Source organism: Perna viridis, chromosome 3 (genome assembly GCF_037379345.1).
Source record: "Perna viridis isolate PV_CMFRI_1.1 ecotype Kerala chromosome 3, ASM3737934v1, whole genome shotgun sequence".
Lineage (NCBI taxonomy): Eukaryota > Metazoa > Mollusca > Bivalvia > Mytilida > Mytilidae > Perna > Perna viridis.
Genome location: NC_142447.1, coordinates 47,595,406 through 47,615,763, shown reverse-complemented (window position 1 = coordinate 47,615,763; position 20,358 = coordinate 47,595,406). Strand labels below are relative to the sequence as shown.

The 20,358-nt window shown below is 34.0% G+C and overlaps 1 protein-coding gene across 1 annotated transcript; it reads left to right on the top strand.

Moving 5' to 3' along the window:
• The first annotated feature begins 7,137 nt into the window (after positions 1–7,137).
• On the top strand, positions 7,138–14,077 carry LOC148622639 (transcriptional repressor p66-alpha-like). Its single transcript, XM_088572600.1, has 3 exons — positions 7,138–7,288; positions 10,794–10,876; positions 11,701–14,077. Exons 2-3 carry the CDS (start codon positions 10,797–10,799, stop codon positions 13,085–13,087), a joined length of 1,467 nt encoding a protein of 488 aa, XP_088428726.1. The 5' UTR covers positions 7,138–7,288; positions 10,794–10,796; the 3' UTR covers positions 13,088–14,077.
• Positions 14,078–20,358: the final 6,281 nt, after the last annotated feature.

The window sequence follows — 20,358 nt, the reverse complement described above, 5'->3', positions numbered from 1 at the left end:
TAGATGTGAACAATAAATAAGGGAAAATAAAAAGAACTAAATACAATAAACATTGTGTAAATCCTAGCCACAAGTCTCACCTTTGTATTGAAGGAGAGTCAAGTTCAAGATGAAATAATATTAAACGAGTGAAAACTATAGCAAATTCTTAGACAATATGAAAATCCATCATCTTTAATCTGACAGAAACACAATAGTTTTCAATATGATATGGATAACGGAAATATAATTTTTAAGGCTGCAGTGTATGAGACGTATTTTCTTGTAGCCTGTCTCTTAATGCAACGGGAGCGTCTTAAGAAGTCAGAAAAGTCGCTGCTAGCGCGCTGAAATATATGAATGGAACTGAGATATATAATTTAACACCATATGTATGGCTAGCTAGCTGATGTACTACTGCACAAGAAAGGGAAATTAATAATTTTAAAATCAAAGTCCAATGAAAGGTTGCTGAGATTTAGGCGACGAAGACTTAACCCCTCCCCCCACCCCCCCCCCCCCAAAAAAAAGCGACAAAATCAGTCTGGCAGGTAGTAACTATATGCTAATCGAAAAGCTTACACCACCACAACCTACTGCATACTGAATGTTAATTAAATAAATCCTAAATATTTTGAAAAGGGGTGAGATTTAGCGACGTAAATGACAAGTTGTTAAAAAGATAGCATCAAGTTAGTGCAAGTGGACAAGAAGTTGATGAGGGATCATGTGGAAAAGCTTACATATCAAGACGAAGCTGCACACTAAATAGTACAAGAGTACAGGGCAGCAATAGGTTTGTTCTATACCCATACGAGGAAATCTTTTGTAAAATTCGTTCTTATGTAGATACTATGAACTCTTACTAAACAAATTACGTTTCTCCTGCTTAGTGATGTCGTTGATGTTTCTAAAAGCCTTAAATCAGAATATCAACATCTTTTTTCTTGTTTTCATTATCCATTTTATTCTATTGATTTGCAATGTTGAACAAGATCCTGGACCACAATCTGAATTAAATTTATCCACAGAATCAAATTGTGAAAAAAAACTTATCCATTTGTAATTTAACATTCGAAAAATAAGAAATAAATTAGAATTCCTAAAAACAATTTTGAAGTCGACTTGCTAGTCTTAGCAGAAACCCATTTTCCTGACCTAATCATGTGACAGAATCAAGATATCCTTTTTGACGGCTTCAGTGATAGTATAATTCGGAAAGACAGATCAAATAACGGTGGTGGTTTTTTGTTGTAATTCAAAGAAGATATTAATTTATCTAGAAAATTAGAATATGAAGACGACTTCGATGAAACCGTCTGGGTCGGAGTGCATGGACGAGGTAAATAATTTCTCCTTTGTAACACTTATCGACCGCCCGTGACTACACATGATAACCGTTTACGACTTTAATTCGCAATCGACCCGTGCGGGTCCGGGTGTCAAAAGAATAGACCCGCGGCAGCGCTAAGCCTGGGTTATGTGCTCCTGGTGGTGGAATGGGGTACCCCTGGTGTGCTACATGCTGGGGTCGTTAGGCCATAATACGGAAAACATGACCGCAAACCATAGTGGTGCAACGTTTTAGAAAAGATGCCACGTTCCTTGCATGATAAAGAACCCTTCAAGGGTATTCTATCAGCGTATGAACCTTTGCGCTCCGCCACGGGAGCCTGAATTTCCCGATCGTACTCAACCTCCCTAATTCAAGTGGCATTCAAAATTCGTCAACCCTACTATCCTTGTGTCCCATTCCATTTTTCATTTCATCATCTATTTCATGTTCATTGCCTGGATATAGCTGAAATACTGCTACTTTGGTGTTAAACACCAACAATCAATTAATCAACCAATTCACAATCGAGCTGGGCCTTCAAACCGACGATACAGGTAACCTAAATTCGAATCTACTTTGTGGAAAAAAAAAACCAAATTCGTTGATTTAATAAACTTATTCGACCTAAAAATATTATTAATAAACCTACATGCGTCACGTTAACGAATGATACCTTACTCGATCCGATTTTCTGATGTACTAACCAAGCCTAGAGAGATAAGTGACCATGATGCGTCCATCCAGTATCAGCAAGTTCATTCGTTCGTGAAGTATGGTTATATTAAAAACCGGATGATAAAATACTTAATACGAAAATGAGTGAAACTGATTGGGAAAGTTTGCTATAAGCAAAAAATCATGCTGTTGATATGTACTCCGAATTTGAAAACAAATTTCTGGAAAAAGCTAGATCCGTGACACCCACAAAAACTCTTAAGAGTACGAGAGCACGACAAACCTTAATTGGTTAAATAATGACATACGAAAAGAAATCAGGAAACAAGATCGGTTACACAAAAAAAAGTACTGAAATGGAATCGAGAACAAGATATGATTAGATATAGAAAGCAGCGAAACAAACATGAAGAAAATCGCGAAAGAAAATTTTGAAAAAATATCGATAATTTTATAAAAACATATATATATAAAACATTTCAAAACCAAAAACTTATTGGAAAATAATGAAAATGCTGATTAAGTAAAATAAAAGGTCCTACGCAGTCACGCCAATTTTAGATATGTAGGACAACGAAAAATAGATATTGTATACGATGATAAACAAAAGTGTGAGCTACTAAATAAATATTTCAGTTCAGTTTCATCAATTAATGATGACGGTGTAGTGACACCACAATTTTGTGCAAATACCGCGAACCACCTAAATAATATACAAATTACGGAGAATGAAATAAAAGACGTTATTCTGATTCTAGGCCCTAAAAGCTACTGGTCCAGTCAAAATCAGTCATCGTTTGCTTAAAACAACTTTACAATATATAACAAAACCACTTGCATTGGCATCCCTACAAGAGAAGTTTCCCTCCGCGTGGAAAAATAGTGACGTCATTTCTATACTTAAAAAAAAGGTGACAAAAATCCCTACCTTCAAATTACCGACCCATATTGCTGTTAAATTACATAGAGAAGGTAATGGAGCGAGTAATTTATAAATATGTGTATAACCATTTGATAAATAACGATCCTAGAACTGTATGAATATCAATCGGGGTTTTTGCCAAACGTTCAACCGTACATCAGCTAATCGAAATCTATTACACCGTTTTAAACTCGTTAGAAAAGAAAGCTGTTTTGTATTTTGGGATTGACCGAGTGTGGCATAAAGGTCTGCAGCACAAATTCAACCCATATGGAATTGTAGGCAATCTTCACAACTGGTTCAAAGATCATTTGAGTGACAGAAAACAAAAAAGTAATATGTAAATCAATCTTCTTCATCATCATTATTAAATATAAATGCAGGTGTACCCCAGGGTTCGATACCAAGGCTTCTTTTATTTCTAATCTATCTAAAATGTAGGGTCATAAATACGAATGTTTGCAGATAACGCTTCCTTAAACTATTCTAGTGATAATTGACAGGAAATACAGAGTGTTATAAATAAGGATCTAGAAGCCTTAAATAAATGGTCACAACGGTGGCTTATGGAATTTAATCCAGAAAAAAAAACAGAAATGATGGTCTTTACTAACACAGATAAAGAAGATGAACCATCACTCCCCCTCAACGACAGAACTACACCTATCAAAGAAAATCATAAACATCTCGGAATAACTATCACAAGATGCAAAGTGGACGTCCCATATCAATGACATGATCAAAAATATCAAAAAACATTTAAACATGTTACGAAAAACTAGTAACTGGTATTAATATTATTAAGCTTTATGCCGTCTACATTCGGCCATTATTCGAATAAAGTTGTGACGTCTGGGAGTAACTCAACGCGTCTTGAGAAGTAACAACTTGAAGCCCCATGAATCACAGGATTACCTACTTTTACTGGCTCAGAACCATTATCAAATAGCAGACATCGAAGAAAACTACAACTTTTTTTTTATAATATTCAAAGCGGAAATGCCCCAAAATTAGCTAAAAACAATCATTACCGCTCACAATTCAAAGTACTACTAGCTACCCATTTCGAAATGGCTCTGATCTGACTGTACCTTTCTATCGACTGTCAATGACCGCGGATTCATTCGTCCCGTCAACCGTTCGCGAATGGAATTAACTTGATAGATCCACTGGCGAACTACAATCCTCCTCTAAACTTAAAAACAAACTGTTGCGTCAGGTACCTAGTTTATACAGACTACTTAAAGCATTCTTACTACTCACACGGTTCCTGTAAACTTAATGTAATATTAACTCAACTTCTATATTCAACTTCATTCCTTAATGCGGACCTTTTCAAAGTAAATATTATATCAAGTCCACAGTGCAGATATGGGGCACTGAGTGAAGATGTTTATCACTTTTCCATGGAATGTCCAAATTACTATGAGGCCGAGATACTCTTTTACATAATTTAATCGGATTAAATAAGCATCCATTTGTTCACTAGCGGTGACGAGAGTCTACCAACTGAAACTAATATAACCATCTTTGATGGTTATTAAGATACATAAAAAATCGAACGCGCTTCCTCGTAAGTTAAAAAGGGTGTTTACTGTTGTAGAGTCCGAATTTTTTTGTACTCTTATTATGTTTTGTATGTAAATGTCCATAGAAATTATTGTTCAATTGTTATATGCTACTGTGTTTATATTAAATTTGTTGTCACAAATGGTATTGAAGGGTGGAAGAGCCACGTAATTTGGAAAAACTTGTGTCGCATCCCCTTTTGTTCTTTGAGCATATTAAAATTGTTATTAACTAAACCAAATTAAAACCATTCCCATTAAAATGTTCCGATATTTTTGCGATGAAAATTTGAAATAAACAAGTGATACTGTGTTTGCAAGCAAAACACAAAGGTCGCCAAAACCGGCAAATGGTCGGGTTCAGTCAAATTCTGAAGCTACCTTTGAATTTGGAATGTAATGTTTGTCTTAGAAATTAGTTTTCATTGAAATCTAACAATGTTGACATTTTGATAATTTTGGCGGCCAAAAAACTGAAACTGCCATTGAATTTAGAATATCTACCCTAAATATAAATTTTCATTGAAATCGAACAATGTTGAAATTTTGCCGATTTTGGCGGTCATTTTGAAAGAAAAATGGCGGCTTTCTAAAAAATCTTTTTTACGCCTTTTTATGTCAGCAAGCTAAGATCAGCGTTCTGAGTTATTTTCATATAATTAATGAGTTCCACTTATTTTATAGATTTTTTTTTCATTTTTCTGGTTTTGTTTTGGTGGCCATTTTGAAATGGGCAGCCACTTTGAAATTCTGGTAGTTTTTGCACATCCCCTGAGCATACTTGATTTATGAGCTAAGTTTGGTATGAATCCAAAAAACGGTCCCCGAGTAATCGTCCGGACATCTTTATGTTCAGAAGAAGAAAAAAAAACAAAAACAGTAGGTCGCAAAACTTCGTTTTGGCGACTTAATAACTTGTAGAATTATATACGGTCAGCATACACAATTTTGCGGTGTGAAATTTTCTGGAGAAAAAAAAAGATACACCCGAACATTTGAACATACGTGCATGCATAATGTATGAAATGAAATACAGTTAATTTGACTGAAAAAAAGAATCCTGTTACCACATTGGAAACAAGAATCCATTCCTGTTTTTCTGTAACTTTTAAAGAAGTAAATGGAAATTCTAGAAAGTAAACCTGTAGAAATTTGTGCATATGCATGCCATAAGATGTTGATGTCTTCTTTCGCGAGATATTGTCATAATTCTGTGTTATAAGTTTGATTTTTATAGAATAAGCAATAGTGATAAAAATCAACTAATATTACACCGAATTCTATACAGTATGTTTCTTCTAAATCTCGTAAGTAATTCTTAGTTATAAGCACACAGAACACCACTGAATAAGTCTTATTGGGCGAACCCTGTAGTAATTCAGTAACGATAGGGCCACAATGTCAGTCTTCACATCTATAGACTTCATGTCAACACCGCTGTGCAAGTCTAGATGAAGATAGGATCACGATCATGTGTATAGAACTTACGGTACGATCACGACGCGAGTCTAGTTAATGAAAACTTATAAAAAGTTTAGCAAAACATCGTTGTAGCACAGGCATACATTTGTTCTCGACTGACATAAAGGACAGTAAGTAACTCTTGCTCCTTTGATGGGATACCGTTTTATAAGCCACACTTCTATATCCGCGTCATCTGGTTAGCTATGGAGCTTAATATACATTTTCCTTAAACAAATTTGGCGAAAAATATCTCCGTTTGCGATTGATGTATTTTATAGTAGGGGATATGAAAATAGCAATGCACCATGCTAATGTTAGCATGCAAATTAATAAAATGAGTGGAATCGGAATTAGACAACCTCTTACTGTCTTTCAGTCAAGGTTTAATATTTCCTGTGTATAATATATTCATTTTTTTTCTTTCACAAAATTAAACTGTGCGTGTCAAAAGTGTAAGCACGCATACATTTTAAAACTTTTTTTTAATTCACTCGAAAATTTTAACGCAACAAAATAAATAGATACGAAACAATTAACAAAACAGCAAAACAAACTATAACAAAAAGTTAATAACAAAAACAGACAGCTTTTATACGTTTGGTAAACATGCATTAGCATTCAACAACTGATTGAAATACCTGCATAATTAACGATTAATTTTCTCAAAGGATTGTTTTCTTCGTTTTTGTTTGTTTTGTTTTTTGTATACATATTATGTATACATGTAGTTTTTGGCGCTGGCATATTCTCTCGTAATTAAATAGAAATCTTTATGGTATCAATTTCTTTAATTAGATCTAGGTCTTCATCACTAGAGCATGACAACTCGCCATTGTAACTGTGGATAAGATAAGTAATAACATAAATTGATCTAAAAATATCTTGATATCGATTTTTAAATGCAGACTGATTTTGTAGAAATGGTTCTTTTTTTGGGGGGTTACAATCATTTTGATAGACATTAATTGGTTAATTACCTTAAATTTAAGCAGTACACATTAAGAAATTGCCTGGTGTTACCAGGTGGTTAAAATATATTTTTATGCGTGAAAAGAGATGTGTGTCTATTTTTAACCGGAGGGTCACTGAATTATATTGCCACATAAAGCATGTTCGCAGGTTCCTCAAAGAATCACGTGACCTTTTCAATCCAATCATTACGAGAGTGTTGTTTATCTGTCAACAATTTGTTTGTTTGCTCCTTGTAACACTGTCAGTAAACCCCAAAGTGATTGGATGCCATCTTTGGATAAAGAGGATGGAGTGAAAGTAGTAGTGGACAAAGAAGAAGAATATTGATCTTGACTTTGAGGGTCTTGTTTTTGGTTGTTAATTGTTTATAGTGTAAGTTGATATCTTAGAAGCATTTTGATTAGTTGATCGCTTCTTGTGTAATTATTAAGGAAAAATGGACGGATGGAGTCAAAAGAATGTTACTAACTCCCCCCTTTTAGTGAATATTACATACGTGTTCGGTGCCCGGATTGATGGGAGGCAAATACGTCTTGTCTGACGAGGTAACCCATATATATCCCATTCTTTAATTCAAAGAATCCTTACATGCAGATATTATAGATAAATTTCTGTATGAATGGAAAATATTACACCGGAAGTGCACAAGGAAATGAAAAATATTTTTACAACAGCCATCATGTTCGTTTTTTTTTTTTTAAATCTTGGAACAATTATTGCAGACTACGACATTGGTATATGCTTTTACTTTCGGGGTCTCTGGGATGAAATGAAGTGGTTCAACCCAACACCAATCAATTATTTGGCAGACTTGTCTTGCTTTCATGGTCATACAACATGCTTGCGAAACTTCATGGTTGTTTAGAGAACTTCAATTCACACACCTTTTCATACAACAGGGCACTTCGAGACACAGGCACTTGTTTCTGTCTATGTGGGGGAAATACTATCAAACAGGTCGACTATCAATGCCCAAGTAGCTTGGGCATTGATAGTTGACCCCTGTTTGATAGTATTTCCTCCACATAGACAGAAACAAGTGCCTGTGCTACGAGATCTTGATTGATTGATTATTGGGGTTTAATGCCCAAGCAGCAATATTTCAGTGCTTTCATTATGAGCCTGTACCTGGTACTTTTACCCAGCTCCGGTAGCGTCTGGTTATTATTGTTTGTAAAATTGGTGTCTTTGTCGAGGTCTGTGTCGGAATCTAATCGGTAAAGCGCTTATACTACGACAATTTAATGTAGTGTCAATTTATAGAAAACAATCACCGATTATTTTGTGCAGAACAAAAAGCTAAACAAAGGTGAAGATTCTATGGAAACGTGTTAAAAAATGCTGTTCGTATTTGGAATTGCCCCATACCCGTAATTTTCCCAATATTTGTTGTGATTTGTGCAGACGAGTGCAGGAATTTTTAGAGTTGACTACGAGTCAACATGTGAAATAAACTTTTTACAGATTATGATTTAAGGGTCGACCATTCGATTGGTGGGGTAGGAGAGTTTTGGTAAAAATGTTCTGGCAACCCTAATTTTGAAAAGAACATGTCTGAACTTGGCTCAAAAGAAAAATATTGGATCCGAGATTCAACACTGCTATAGATAATAATAGAAAATTAATACATTGTAATGTTTAAAACAATTCTGTCTGTCTAAAAGTCAACCAGACTAAAACTGCCAGTCTTGTTCTTTTCCAGAAGCAAAGAATTTCTTATCAGACTATGATTTTAAGACCAACATTTCACAATGCAACACATGCAATTGCTCTACATGTCACAGTAATAATTAGGCAATAAACAACAATAAAGTTTTATTATGAAAATAATCGGCACTAGGAACCACCACAAGTTATGGAATTTCATTTAATAAATGTTTAGTTTTATTCCTATGTTTTTATTTGCATGTGTTATTGTTATTGTTCAAATTTTGTAACAAGTAAATAAAAGCCTAAGAAAAAAATATGACAGGTATCAAAATTTCATATAAAATGGCATAGTATTAAACAGTCAATGAAGTTATTCAGCATTAGTCTAGAAATGGATCTGGTGGGAATCATAGGGAGCTCCTGGTTTTCAGGGTTTCGAGACTAAATCAGTTATGATTCATCATATATCTTGATTTCAAATTAATATATTTTAAAGAAAACTGAAGCAAATATTGCAGACTGAATCCCATATTTTCAAGTCAAAAATTAAATCTCAAAGTGGCTAACGTCCAGGAGCTTCCGGGGGGCTTTGCCCCTCAACCACCCACTATGGCATTGCCCTGGACTCACTGGGGGCCTTAAGCGGCACCCAGACCCCTTACCTCCTACTTTCTGTAAAGTACCTCCAGCCCTGCCTGAAAAATTAATGAAACACCTGATATTTCAGCTTTATTTAGGCGATGAACATGAAGTGGATGATAAAATGAACATGAAATGATGTTGAAATGAAAAATGGGATGGAATGTGGCATCTTTCCCAATACTTTGCACCACTATGGTTTGCGGTCAGGTTTTCAGTATTATGGCCTGACAACCCCAGCATGTAACATGCCAGGGTTACCCAATTCCACCACATGGGGCACACAACCCAGTTGCTCTGTGGGCAGACCGTTCTAGCCCCGGCCAGGGTTCTGAGCACTATTTAGTCTCTTTTTACGACAAGCTTAGTGCTGCTGTGGGCCTATTCTTTTGACACCCGCATTGGGCTAGGTGGTGTGGGGAGGTTATGCTTCACTCGTCATTTGCCTTTAGTTTATGTACATAGAATCCCAAAAGCTAATTCAAAATCTGTTTTAGCTATTTTCAACTGATAATCCAGAGCATTTCAAATATTTCTACATTTGGAAACATTTACAAATGAAAAACTAGGATTTTTCTATCTGGACAAGTGGACTTGGTAGTTCCATATTGCTTCTGGTCGATTTAAATTCCTTTAATTAACCAATCAAATTAAAAGTGTGACATCACACCGAAAATGAGAATAGACAACTTTCATATTCTATATTCAGAGCTGTATCAAGCTTCAGTTTTATGTTCATATGTTTTAGTTTATAAATCTTAAAGAAAAAAATCCTTACTTAAGGAAAAAAATTCTTATAAAATAAGTCAATTTTTCTACTGCATTTGGTTCTATAGTGCATACAAATTCTTGAGAAGTATTTTCAGAATGTTATCTCAACAGACCTAAGAAATTCCCATTAGGCTTGATGCAATTTTAATTTAAATATTTGAATATAATTTTGTTAGTTTGAATGTAAAAACAGCTATTTGAATATTTGATGTACATGTAAATAATAAAAAAAAAGCCATTTGCTGAGGCTTAATAATAAAGCTAGGTTACTTCAAGTAATTAGGATGTCTAGAGGTGTCCATGCAGGATTAGAAATGATGTTCCGGAATCTTTAGATATTAAAATGAGTTGACATAACATGACTTAGTTATTCACCTGAATATTCAAATGGCTCTTAGCCTCTTACATGTACTAGACTTGCTGCAAGTCTCTCTGTAATATATATTTTATTTATTTTATTTTTTTAAATATCATTGCTATCAAATACTCATTCACTATCCAGCTGCTGTACATTATATATTGCAGAGAGACTTGTAGCAAGTTTTAGCTCTTACAGTAACTAAACTAGGCATACCAAAAAATATATAAAATGGAAATTACATAAAGCTATATAGGAAAATTTTTTGTTTATTGATATTTAATTCTTAAAATATTTTCCTGAGTTTGTATGTACTGTCAAAATGGATCTGCAGTAAAAAAGTTTTTTTGAAAAATTAATTTTTCTGATTTTTTATTTTGAAGATTCATAAAGATAACTCAAACAGAATTAACATGCTTAACATTTTGTTGTATTGTTAATCTTTCAAATTGTTTTCAGAGAATGGAAAGTGATGAAGATAAAGTCAGTAGAAAAAGAGGTGAAGATGTGGTAACAAATGGCTATGAATCTGAATCAAAAAGGTAAAGAAATGGTGAAGATGTACTACTTGCATCTTTTCCTGAAATAAAAATATTTTTATGTCTACTTTCTTTATTACTTTGCATTGTTTACAAGAAATAATAATAAACAAACCTATTGCATGTATTTGCACATATTCCAATCTTTGCACCCACAAAACTGAGACTTCCTCGAGACTTGTTAAAACCCTTTACCAAAAACATTTAAGGTATGCTAATTCTTTTTGGTCAACTACACTCTCCTATCACAACAAGACTTTCAGAGTCTTTTTTCAGTAGCTGATATGTCGTGTACATAAATATGTGCCCTTAAAAATCATGAAATGGATAAGCATGAGAAATCTAATATATTTGCATTCAGTTATACTGTTTCCTGTAAAGGAAAGTAGTAACAGATAAAAGCAGTTTATATAGATATACCACAGTTTGAAAGATAATGTAATTTTTTTATAAAAGAAAAAATAAAAAACAATTCAGACACCACTAAAATTGCTAGAAATAACATATCATTTTTAAATGATTTTAATGTTAGTGTAAACCTGGTGAAAGTCTTCTTGTTTTAGATTGCACAAATGTCAAATTTGTAAAATTGGTCATAAGTTATGACATCATAATAGAAAATGGTATTATGACATCTTTACTTTCAATCAATTTAACACAACTTTTTGTGGAACTAACTGCTGATTTGCTGATGCCCTTGAAAGTGAAAAAAATAAAGTAAAATGAAAAACTATCGAAGTTTTGATTATGGTGTTACCGTATACAGACAAAAATTTTATTTGCCAAAAAAATTCATTTTTTAGTTATTTTTTAAATTGGTATTTCAGGCCCAAATTTGATGAAGGTTCCGAAGACAACAGTCAATTTTCAGAAAGCAGTATTAGCGATTTGAGCACAAAAAAAGAGAAAGATGATGATGCATCAACAGTTAAATCAGATGACAGTGAGAAAGAAAATAGACAGAAAAATGGAGAAACTCCCATAGATCTCAGTACTAAAACAGAGAATTCAAATGGAGATGTTATTATGTTATCAGATGAAGAAGAAAGTATGCTTATGAATGGGCATACAGATGGAATAGCTGATAGTAAAGTGAAAGGGAGAAATAAATTTATAAAACAATTACAAGCAGAGCTTAGAAATGAGGAGGCAAAATTGGTGCTTTTGAAAAAATTACGGCAGAGTCAAAATGCCAACCTCACAGAGCAAAATAATACAGTTAAACAACCTAAACAGTCATCACAGCCACCACCACTGGTTAGAGGACCACAACCACAAGCTCGACCTGCTCATAGTCAACCACCACAACTCATAAGAAACAATCAACAAAATAACAATAGAGCACATCAGCATGGGCCACCACCTCTTGTTAACATGGGTAGACAACCTGAGGGGTATATGAACGGTAATATACCAAACTATCGTTCTAGTCCTGTTCAGTCAGCTCCTGTAGATAATCAAACACCTGCACAGCGACAAGCTGCAGCTAAAATGGCATTAAGGAAGCAACTAGAGAAAACATTGCTACAGATCCCTCCACCAAAACCTCCTCCTCCAGAAATGAACTTCATACCAAGTTTGGCAAGTCCAGATTTCATATATTTATTAGGACTAGAAGAAGCTGTTAATTATATTATTGATGCTAATCTTATATCAAAAGGACAGAAAAATGCTGATGAGAAAATGATATGTAATCCATTCACTTGTGTACAATGTAACACTGACTTTACCCCCGTCTGGAAACGTGAGAAGCCAGGTTCCAAAAATGTTATTTGTGAACAGTGTGTTACATCCAATCAAAAGAAAGCTTTGAAACAAGAGCACACAAACAGACTTAAGAGTGCATTTGTCAAGGCACTCCAACAAGAACAAGAAATTGAGAGAATGCAGGCCACCCAAGGTAGTAGTCCATCAAATCAGACTTCATCTAACAGTCGGCAGTCAAGTAATTCGCAAATGGGGTCAAGTCATTCTCAGTATGCTAGTAATTCGGAGGCATTGCGTCAGCATCAGAACTTTATTCAGGCACACCAGCAGGCTGCTGCTGCTCATCAGACAGCTCTACGGATGGGCCAACCATTAGGTCTGGCATCATTTGCTGCCAGAGGTGGTTTCCCTTATCAAATGCCATTTGGTGGCAAACCCTCTGACTTACAGTTACAACGACAGTATTTGCTTGATATGATTCGGCCAAATTCACCTTGGAAATCCTAGTCAATATTTTAACTTGTTTGCTGTGTTCATACTTCTAATCTTAGTTTATATCTGTAACAAAATAGGACTACATAATTTGTTGTTCTGTGCTGAAGTTATGAAAAAAATTGTTTGTACAAGATACATGTTAGGGTTAATTATTTTTACAGTTAATTATATTATTTTTCTATAAATGTATTACATTTATTTAAGACAGCATTCAGTAAGTGACTTTGGTCAGAATTATGTCAACATTCCTGAGAATCATGTATGTACATGTTCATGTTGTATTTTGTAATGGATATTGAACAGGAAAAAAAGTACGGTGTTCTGCTAACATGCTTTCAATGAGTGTACATGTAGTTACATGTTTGTCAATATACATCTAACTTTTTTCATGATCAGAAGTTTTGAATGCATGAACTTTATCCAAACTTGAATCCAAATTAAAATACCAGTAGTTATTTGGGTATTGAATCATATGGAAATGCTTAACAGTTTGGATTGTCTCCCTTATTGCTTTATATAAAGAGTGATGTTACAAGTGAAACACTTGACAGCACATATTTTTAGGAGGTCTGCTTTCAGAAGGGATACTTTGTATCTCATCCCTGATTCAGGATTGTAGTCATATTAGAAAGAATTTAGATTATAGTTCTCCAAGTGTTAGATGACAGCTTATGGAATACTTTTCTCTACCCTCTATGTTCAAGTGTGCTCATTTATTTTAATCCTTGAAATGTTCTGTCAGAGGTTATAACAGTGTCAATGAAATGATTGATTTATAAATGAAGTTCCTTTACAGACAGTACGTAAGTTACATGGTTCTGTACTATGGTGCATGTATTTATTTGTACATGAATGTACAATATTCATCATACATTTTATTTATTAGTCATGGGTCTGTTATCTTTCTGAAGGATATGTATGTCCATTAGTGCATTGTATCAGACTAACTTATGTGAGATCAGTGCTAATATGTTGAATTAATAAATCAGAAAGTGCGTCAAATATATTTTTCTCATTTTGTAAACTCTGTATTGCTGTAAAAATGACCATGGTCACCAAGCCCTGATACATTCTGGAGATATTTCTTTGATGATCTATGATGAAAGCAGGTCAAGTAGCTGCTTCACTCCATCGGTCAGTCAGTCCACCACATTCAAACCATGCATAATCAATGTTTATATACACATTTAAGATGTTCACCTATTATGGAGGATACGAAAAATACTTGTCTTACAAACTTATCCATTGTTTGCCACCATTTGTTTATATACATATTCTATTGCCGAGAAATAATATAAATACTTTCCTTTTATCATGTTGAACTTAGTTCATTTTTTGACAATTTAAGTCGATGAAGTACCTCCAGAAATGATTTTTTCCATTTAAGCAGAATTCCGCTTTTTCAAATACAGTTTACTGTTACGATTCCTTTTCAGCTCGCATGGCCAAAGGCCAAGTGAGCTTATGCCATCACTTGGTGTCTGTCGTCGTGGACAAATTTTCAAGAATCTTCTCTGAAACTACTAAACCGACAGGATGTAAACTTAGCATGATAATTGTTCCTTAAGGTGTTCTGCACACAATGATGGGATTTTTGATCTGTGAAAAAAAACATGGTCGCCGTTACTAAAGGCAGATATTTACAAATAACTAAAAAAACATTGCCTTTAGCAAATTTTAGGTATAGGGTAATATTGTTCAGCAAATGGTAAGAAGGGGATCCATGCTGTAATTTTCAAAATGATTCGTCAGTGGCCCCTGAAAGTTTTTTTTTTTTTGCATTTTTCGCATGTACAACTTTGAAAATCTTCTCAAAAAACATTTTACAGAATAGAATGAAAGTTGCCATATTTGTTCCCTAGGATATGCCACACAAAATGAGCATGGGATTTTTTTATTGGTAAAAAACATGGACGTGGTTACAAAAAAAAAAAAAACGCGGATCAGAAGGCTGATTTTTGCAAATAATTCCAAAACCGCCTTCAGCAAAATTTTTGTTAGGGGCAATATCATTCAGCTTCTTGAGACGGACACATGCCGTAAGTTTGTTAACGGCGTCGACTGATGTAGGAGTTGTGGCCCCTGAAACAGTTTTTTTGGGCATTTTTTTGCCAGTGCAACTTTGAAAATCTCTAAAACCATTGTCCTAACTTCAATGATGTTGGCAAATTTGTTTCTCAGGTAGTACTATACAGTTAGGTCAGTTCTGAAAATCTGTTTCATTTTGTTGCTATAAAGCTGTTTTGAGGCAGTCGGCACAGAAATTTCAAGTGTTTGACATAAAACAAAAGTACGTATTTTTGCAATCCTTTGTGTGGAGGTTCGAGTCATTTGTAATTAGTGATTATTATAAAATCTGATGGCCATGTTAACATACTGAAAAAACATATTACTGAATTTTAGTTCAAATCAGGGGTGCTTTTCCAAAACTAAAAGCCAAATACTATGTTTAATGAAATATCAGACATTTAGACACTAGCACAGGTTGAAAACATGCGTGGAGTAGGTGGGAAAAGGGTAGAAATAATAACACCATTTTCGATTTATTCACTCGCTGATTTAGTTCCGAAAGTCCTTCTGAAATATCGTATTTTGAAAATTGACCATCTGATGCTGACGAGAGAACCTAATACGGCAGAGACTGAAACTTTCCAGATACCATTCTTCATTTAAAATACACTAGTTTACTATAATACATATTATTACATCTGTCGATGTATAAATGCTTAACCACATTTTAACAATATATCCACCAAATTTCAACTTTTAGTTTGAAGTTTTGCAAAATTTGACCGGGTCAACTTGGTTTGCGAAACAGTGTGCCTAAGAACACCCTTAAGGTATACTATACAAAATGACCGTTGGGATATTTGATTCGTGAAAAAAAAAACCATGACTGCCGTTACTAAAAATTGAACAGGGATCTGAAGACAGTTTTTTGCAAATAACTCGAAAACCGTTGCCTTTAGCAAAATTCTAGTTGGGAGTAATATTGTTAAGCTTCATGAGACGGACCTATGCCGAAATTTTCAAAACTATTCGCCGACTGATGTAGGAGTTGCGGCCCCAGAAACAGTTTTTTGGGGTTTTTTTCCACATGTACAACTTTGAAAATCTTCTCTAAACCATTAAAGATCATTAAATGAATATAACCATATTAATTATTAGTGCATTGTGCTCAAAATGACAGTTGTGATTTTAATCCCTGAATAGATATGGCTGCCTATACTATATCAAAGCGCTGATGTCGTTGAACCTTGGAAGTCATGAGATATTTATAGGCATTTGAAAAAATTAATAATCCGCTGATAATAACAATTTTTTGTATGTCCAAAAAGATTATTTTCAGCGGGATCAGCGCTTTTACCACTACTAGAAATACACAGCCACACGATACTGATGATTCAAAATTTTAATATAAAACTTTCTTTTTCTTCTTTTTTAATTTGTTTTATTCCGTTTTTTTTTTGTTTCTCAATGTGTAATCTTGACAACCTATTTTGTGTATTAAACGTAGCCAATCATGTGGAATCCATGTATGGATATCAAAGGCATTAATAAACAAGTGTGACACAGTGTTTGCAAGCAAAACAAAAAGGTCGCCAAACCGACAAATGGTCGGGTTCCGTCAAATTCTGAAGCTGCCTTTGAATTTGGAATGTAATGTTTATTTTAGAAATCTGTTTTAATTGAAATCTAACAATGATGACATTTTGCTAATTTTGGCGGCCAAAAATCTGAAACTGCCATTGAATTTAGAATATCTACCCTAGATATCATTTTTCATTGAAATCGAACAAATTGAATGTTGAAATTTTGCCGATTTTTGCGGCTATTTTGAAAGAAAAATGGCGGCTTTCCAAAAAATCTTTTTTACGTCTTTTATGTCAGCAAGCTAAGATCAGCGTTCTGAGTTATTTTCATTTTTTTCGGGTTTTGATTTGGCGGCCATTTTGAAATTCCAGAAGTTTTTTGCACATCCCCGAGTATGCTTGATTTATGAGCTAAGTTTGGTATGAATTCAAAAAACGGTCTCCGAGTAATCGTCCGGACATCTTTATGTTCAGAAGAAGAAAAAAAGCAAAAACAATAAACTACGTTTTGGCGACTTAAATATAGTTCAAACTTATTATATAAATTTCAATTTTTCTTTGAAAATCAATCATATAAAATATAATTTCAATGGTATACTTTAAAAAAAAAACGGGCCAAGTATTTATTCGAAATAATCAATTTGTGTTTTTAATATTTTCCGCCAGAACTCTTTCGCGGTGGAAGTGCTTTTAAGGCAGTTATGAACCGGAAATCCTTGTGATATCAGATGGTTTTAAGACTCAGAAGTCACATGACTTCAGAGTAAAAATTGAACATAGGGGTCGGAAGAAATAATTAAAAAACTGTTGCCTTTTGCAAAATTCTGGTTTAGGTCATAAAAATACTGTTAACAGCATTTCCTGCATTTGACAATCCAGTTGATTTTAACTTAGCCTGTCTCATTCCTCAAGATTTTCGAAGAAGCAAATAGTTGACCAGGTGAGCAATTCAGCCTACAATCGTAATCAAAATTTAAAGCTGTAACAAGTTAGAATGGTGTGTCTTTAAGTTACAGACCACCAATTAAATCAATGAGCATTTGGAACGTACGCAAAAATAGTCATACGCAGAAATTACCCCTGTTCCTCATAGTGCTGTGAAAAAAGTTCTCATCTTATTTAAAAAATTTAAACAGTTTCTGAAAGGAAAAACATTTCTGTACATTTTATAGGTACATTTTGCTTCTTCTGATGTGAAGCCTAATCTCCATAATGATTTCTAAATATACCCCTATCTTGTGAAAACACTGGGATTTCCCATGCTATTTATAGACACTTCACTTCCGGTGACCAGTACTGCACTGCAAGTCTGCTAACCCCACATGCCATTCTGAGGATTGTGAGCTGACATATGTAGAATCATGCTGATATATAGCCCCCTGCAGGTTAAAGTTAAGGTAAAGTCCAGAGAAGCCATTGAATATTGTGAAATTAGCATAGAAGCCTATGGGAAGTGGAATTAGTGGTTTCTAGTCTTACTATACTTGCCCCAACTATTCCGGGTTTAACCTCAGCAGTTGTATCAAGCTATGCCCAGCGAAACAATATATTCATTTATAAATCCGAAAAAATCCTACATCTTTGTTTTTTTTCCATTCAATTCTAACTTTGCACAGAACTCAAACACATATTAAAGATGTGCACATCCTTTCAAGGACACTTTTGACAAATTTTGGTATGATCTAACTGCCAATGCTGCTCAGATTTTTATGTTTTGAGTTATAGGACTTAAATCGTACATAAATGGGTCTGTTTTTGGACTTAAACTCAAAAACCTATACATCAATCTCTGATTGAAAATTTAGAGTTATATATAGAACTTTATTCATAAACAAGAGGCTCTCGAAGACCATGCAAACCATGCCCTATTAACTAAGTAAGTAAAGGTATCATGCTTTGTTACCATGTTTGAATACAAATTGTTGAAAAAGAGTATATATTGATGAATGCTGTAAGTTCAAAAGAGTACCTAAGGCACTGTAAAAGGTTGAAAATGCCTTCAAAGTGTTTTAAGAACCCCTGGGAAAAATGTTATTCAACCAGGTCTGAGGGGGCATTAACCCAGTATACATTAGCTGAAAAGAACACAAAATGAAGTTAAACCATGCTATCCAACATTTTCATCATCACCGTTCATATCAAGAGACCATGATTATTACACAAACCAATTATCGTTGAAATCAAAGCAAGTGTAATCAAAGTGCTTTGGCACTGAGTTAAGGAAGGTCTCAAAGTAATAAAAAATATTCATGTAACCAAATTGTAAGCTAAATGAACCGATCAAAACTTAGTCCTTAAAAGAAATAACAATTTGTTTTAACGCAGTATATATTTATACAGTCCGTTTATCATTATATATTTTTGGATCTCCTTTTGTTCTTATGTATAATTGCTTTTGGTATTCCTGGCTGTACACGTACGTTGATGTCGTAAAATTTCCTAACACTTGAATCACTATTTCTTACAAAATATGAATTCCACTGAGAATCACTGACTATCAATATTCGATGAATTTTCGAAGTAAGAATGGATCCACACCTTGACATTTCGGTTTGGAGATGCATGTAGTAAAAATGAATTCTGCAGACTGGAGGAAGTTGAACAAAGGACTAATCCCAAAGAAGAAATGAGTAAAAAACTTTTCCTTGTTTGTGCTCACTTTGATGTAGAATTTTGTTGTAATGAATTAGATTAGGCTATGGGTTTAACTCGTCGAAACTGTGCACGTATTTGAAATAAATGATTACCTTTTTCTAGGAATTTTCAGTTCGAACAAGGATAAAAACTGTTGTTGTAAAAATTACTATGCAGTTTAAAGATTATTGAAAAAAAAACTGTGTAGCTCATAGATTTGAGCAATTTTAGATTCCAATTAAGTTGGAAAGTCAATGGTATAGAGATGTGGTGAATACAGGGAATATGATTTCTTAATAACACATGCACTTTGAGTATAATTAAATACATCTTTTTTTCTCTTCAAAACATAGAAGTTACTAGTGAACCCATACCCCATGAGTACCACTTTTTTATGATGAATCACTATTGTGCTAAAGCTGAGTGTTTTATACTTGTCTGCCTTCAATAATGTATGCGCATTTCTTTCATTTTTTTCTGCATGATTGTTTTACAAATACGTATTAGATTACAACACAAGTAACTCCTATGTTTTGCATACATAAGTACTAAGAAACCAGGCTTCATGTTTGTATAGTTTTTTATTAAGAGATGTTTTCTTCTCACTTCATTTAGTGATAACCACTGAAAAGAAATCGTGAAAAAAAATCATAAGAATGTTTGATACATGTATATGCAAAATGTTACAATGTAAATTAATGAAAATATACATGTATTGTAACCATATGATATGTAGAAACCTCCTCTTGTTGGGAAATATTTTAACATGTACATATAATTTTGTGCAAAGACTGTAAAACTAAAAAGTGGGTGGTTATAACAGACCCAGGTTTTTACTGGTTTTTAAACCACCTGGTCTATATACCCACATTGGATTATACTGGTCAATCAATGGCGGATCCGAGGGGGGGGGGGGGTATGGCGGGCTCCCGCTTAGAAAATTGAAAATTTCAATTTTTAAAAATTGTTGAAAAATTGTGTGTGTTAAATCATAAAAAAACACTCAGAAAGAAGTATGATACAATAGTAATCCAGCAAATTAGTTATTTAATGATT

Excerpts from the sequence above, each read along its gene's own strand:
- LOC148622639 (XM_088572600.1), top strand. The coding sequence starts at position 10,797 with ATGGAAAGTGATGAAGATAAAGTCAGTAGAAAAAGAGGTGAAGATGTG. Across the intron at positions 10,877-11,700 it reads TATGAATCTGAATCAAAAAG|GCCCAAATTTGATGAAGGTT; the intron begins GTAAAGAAATGG and ends TTGGTATTTCAG.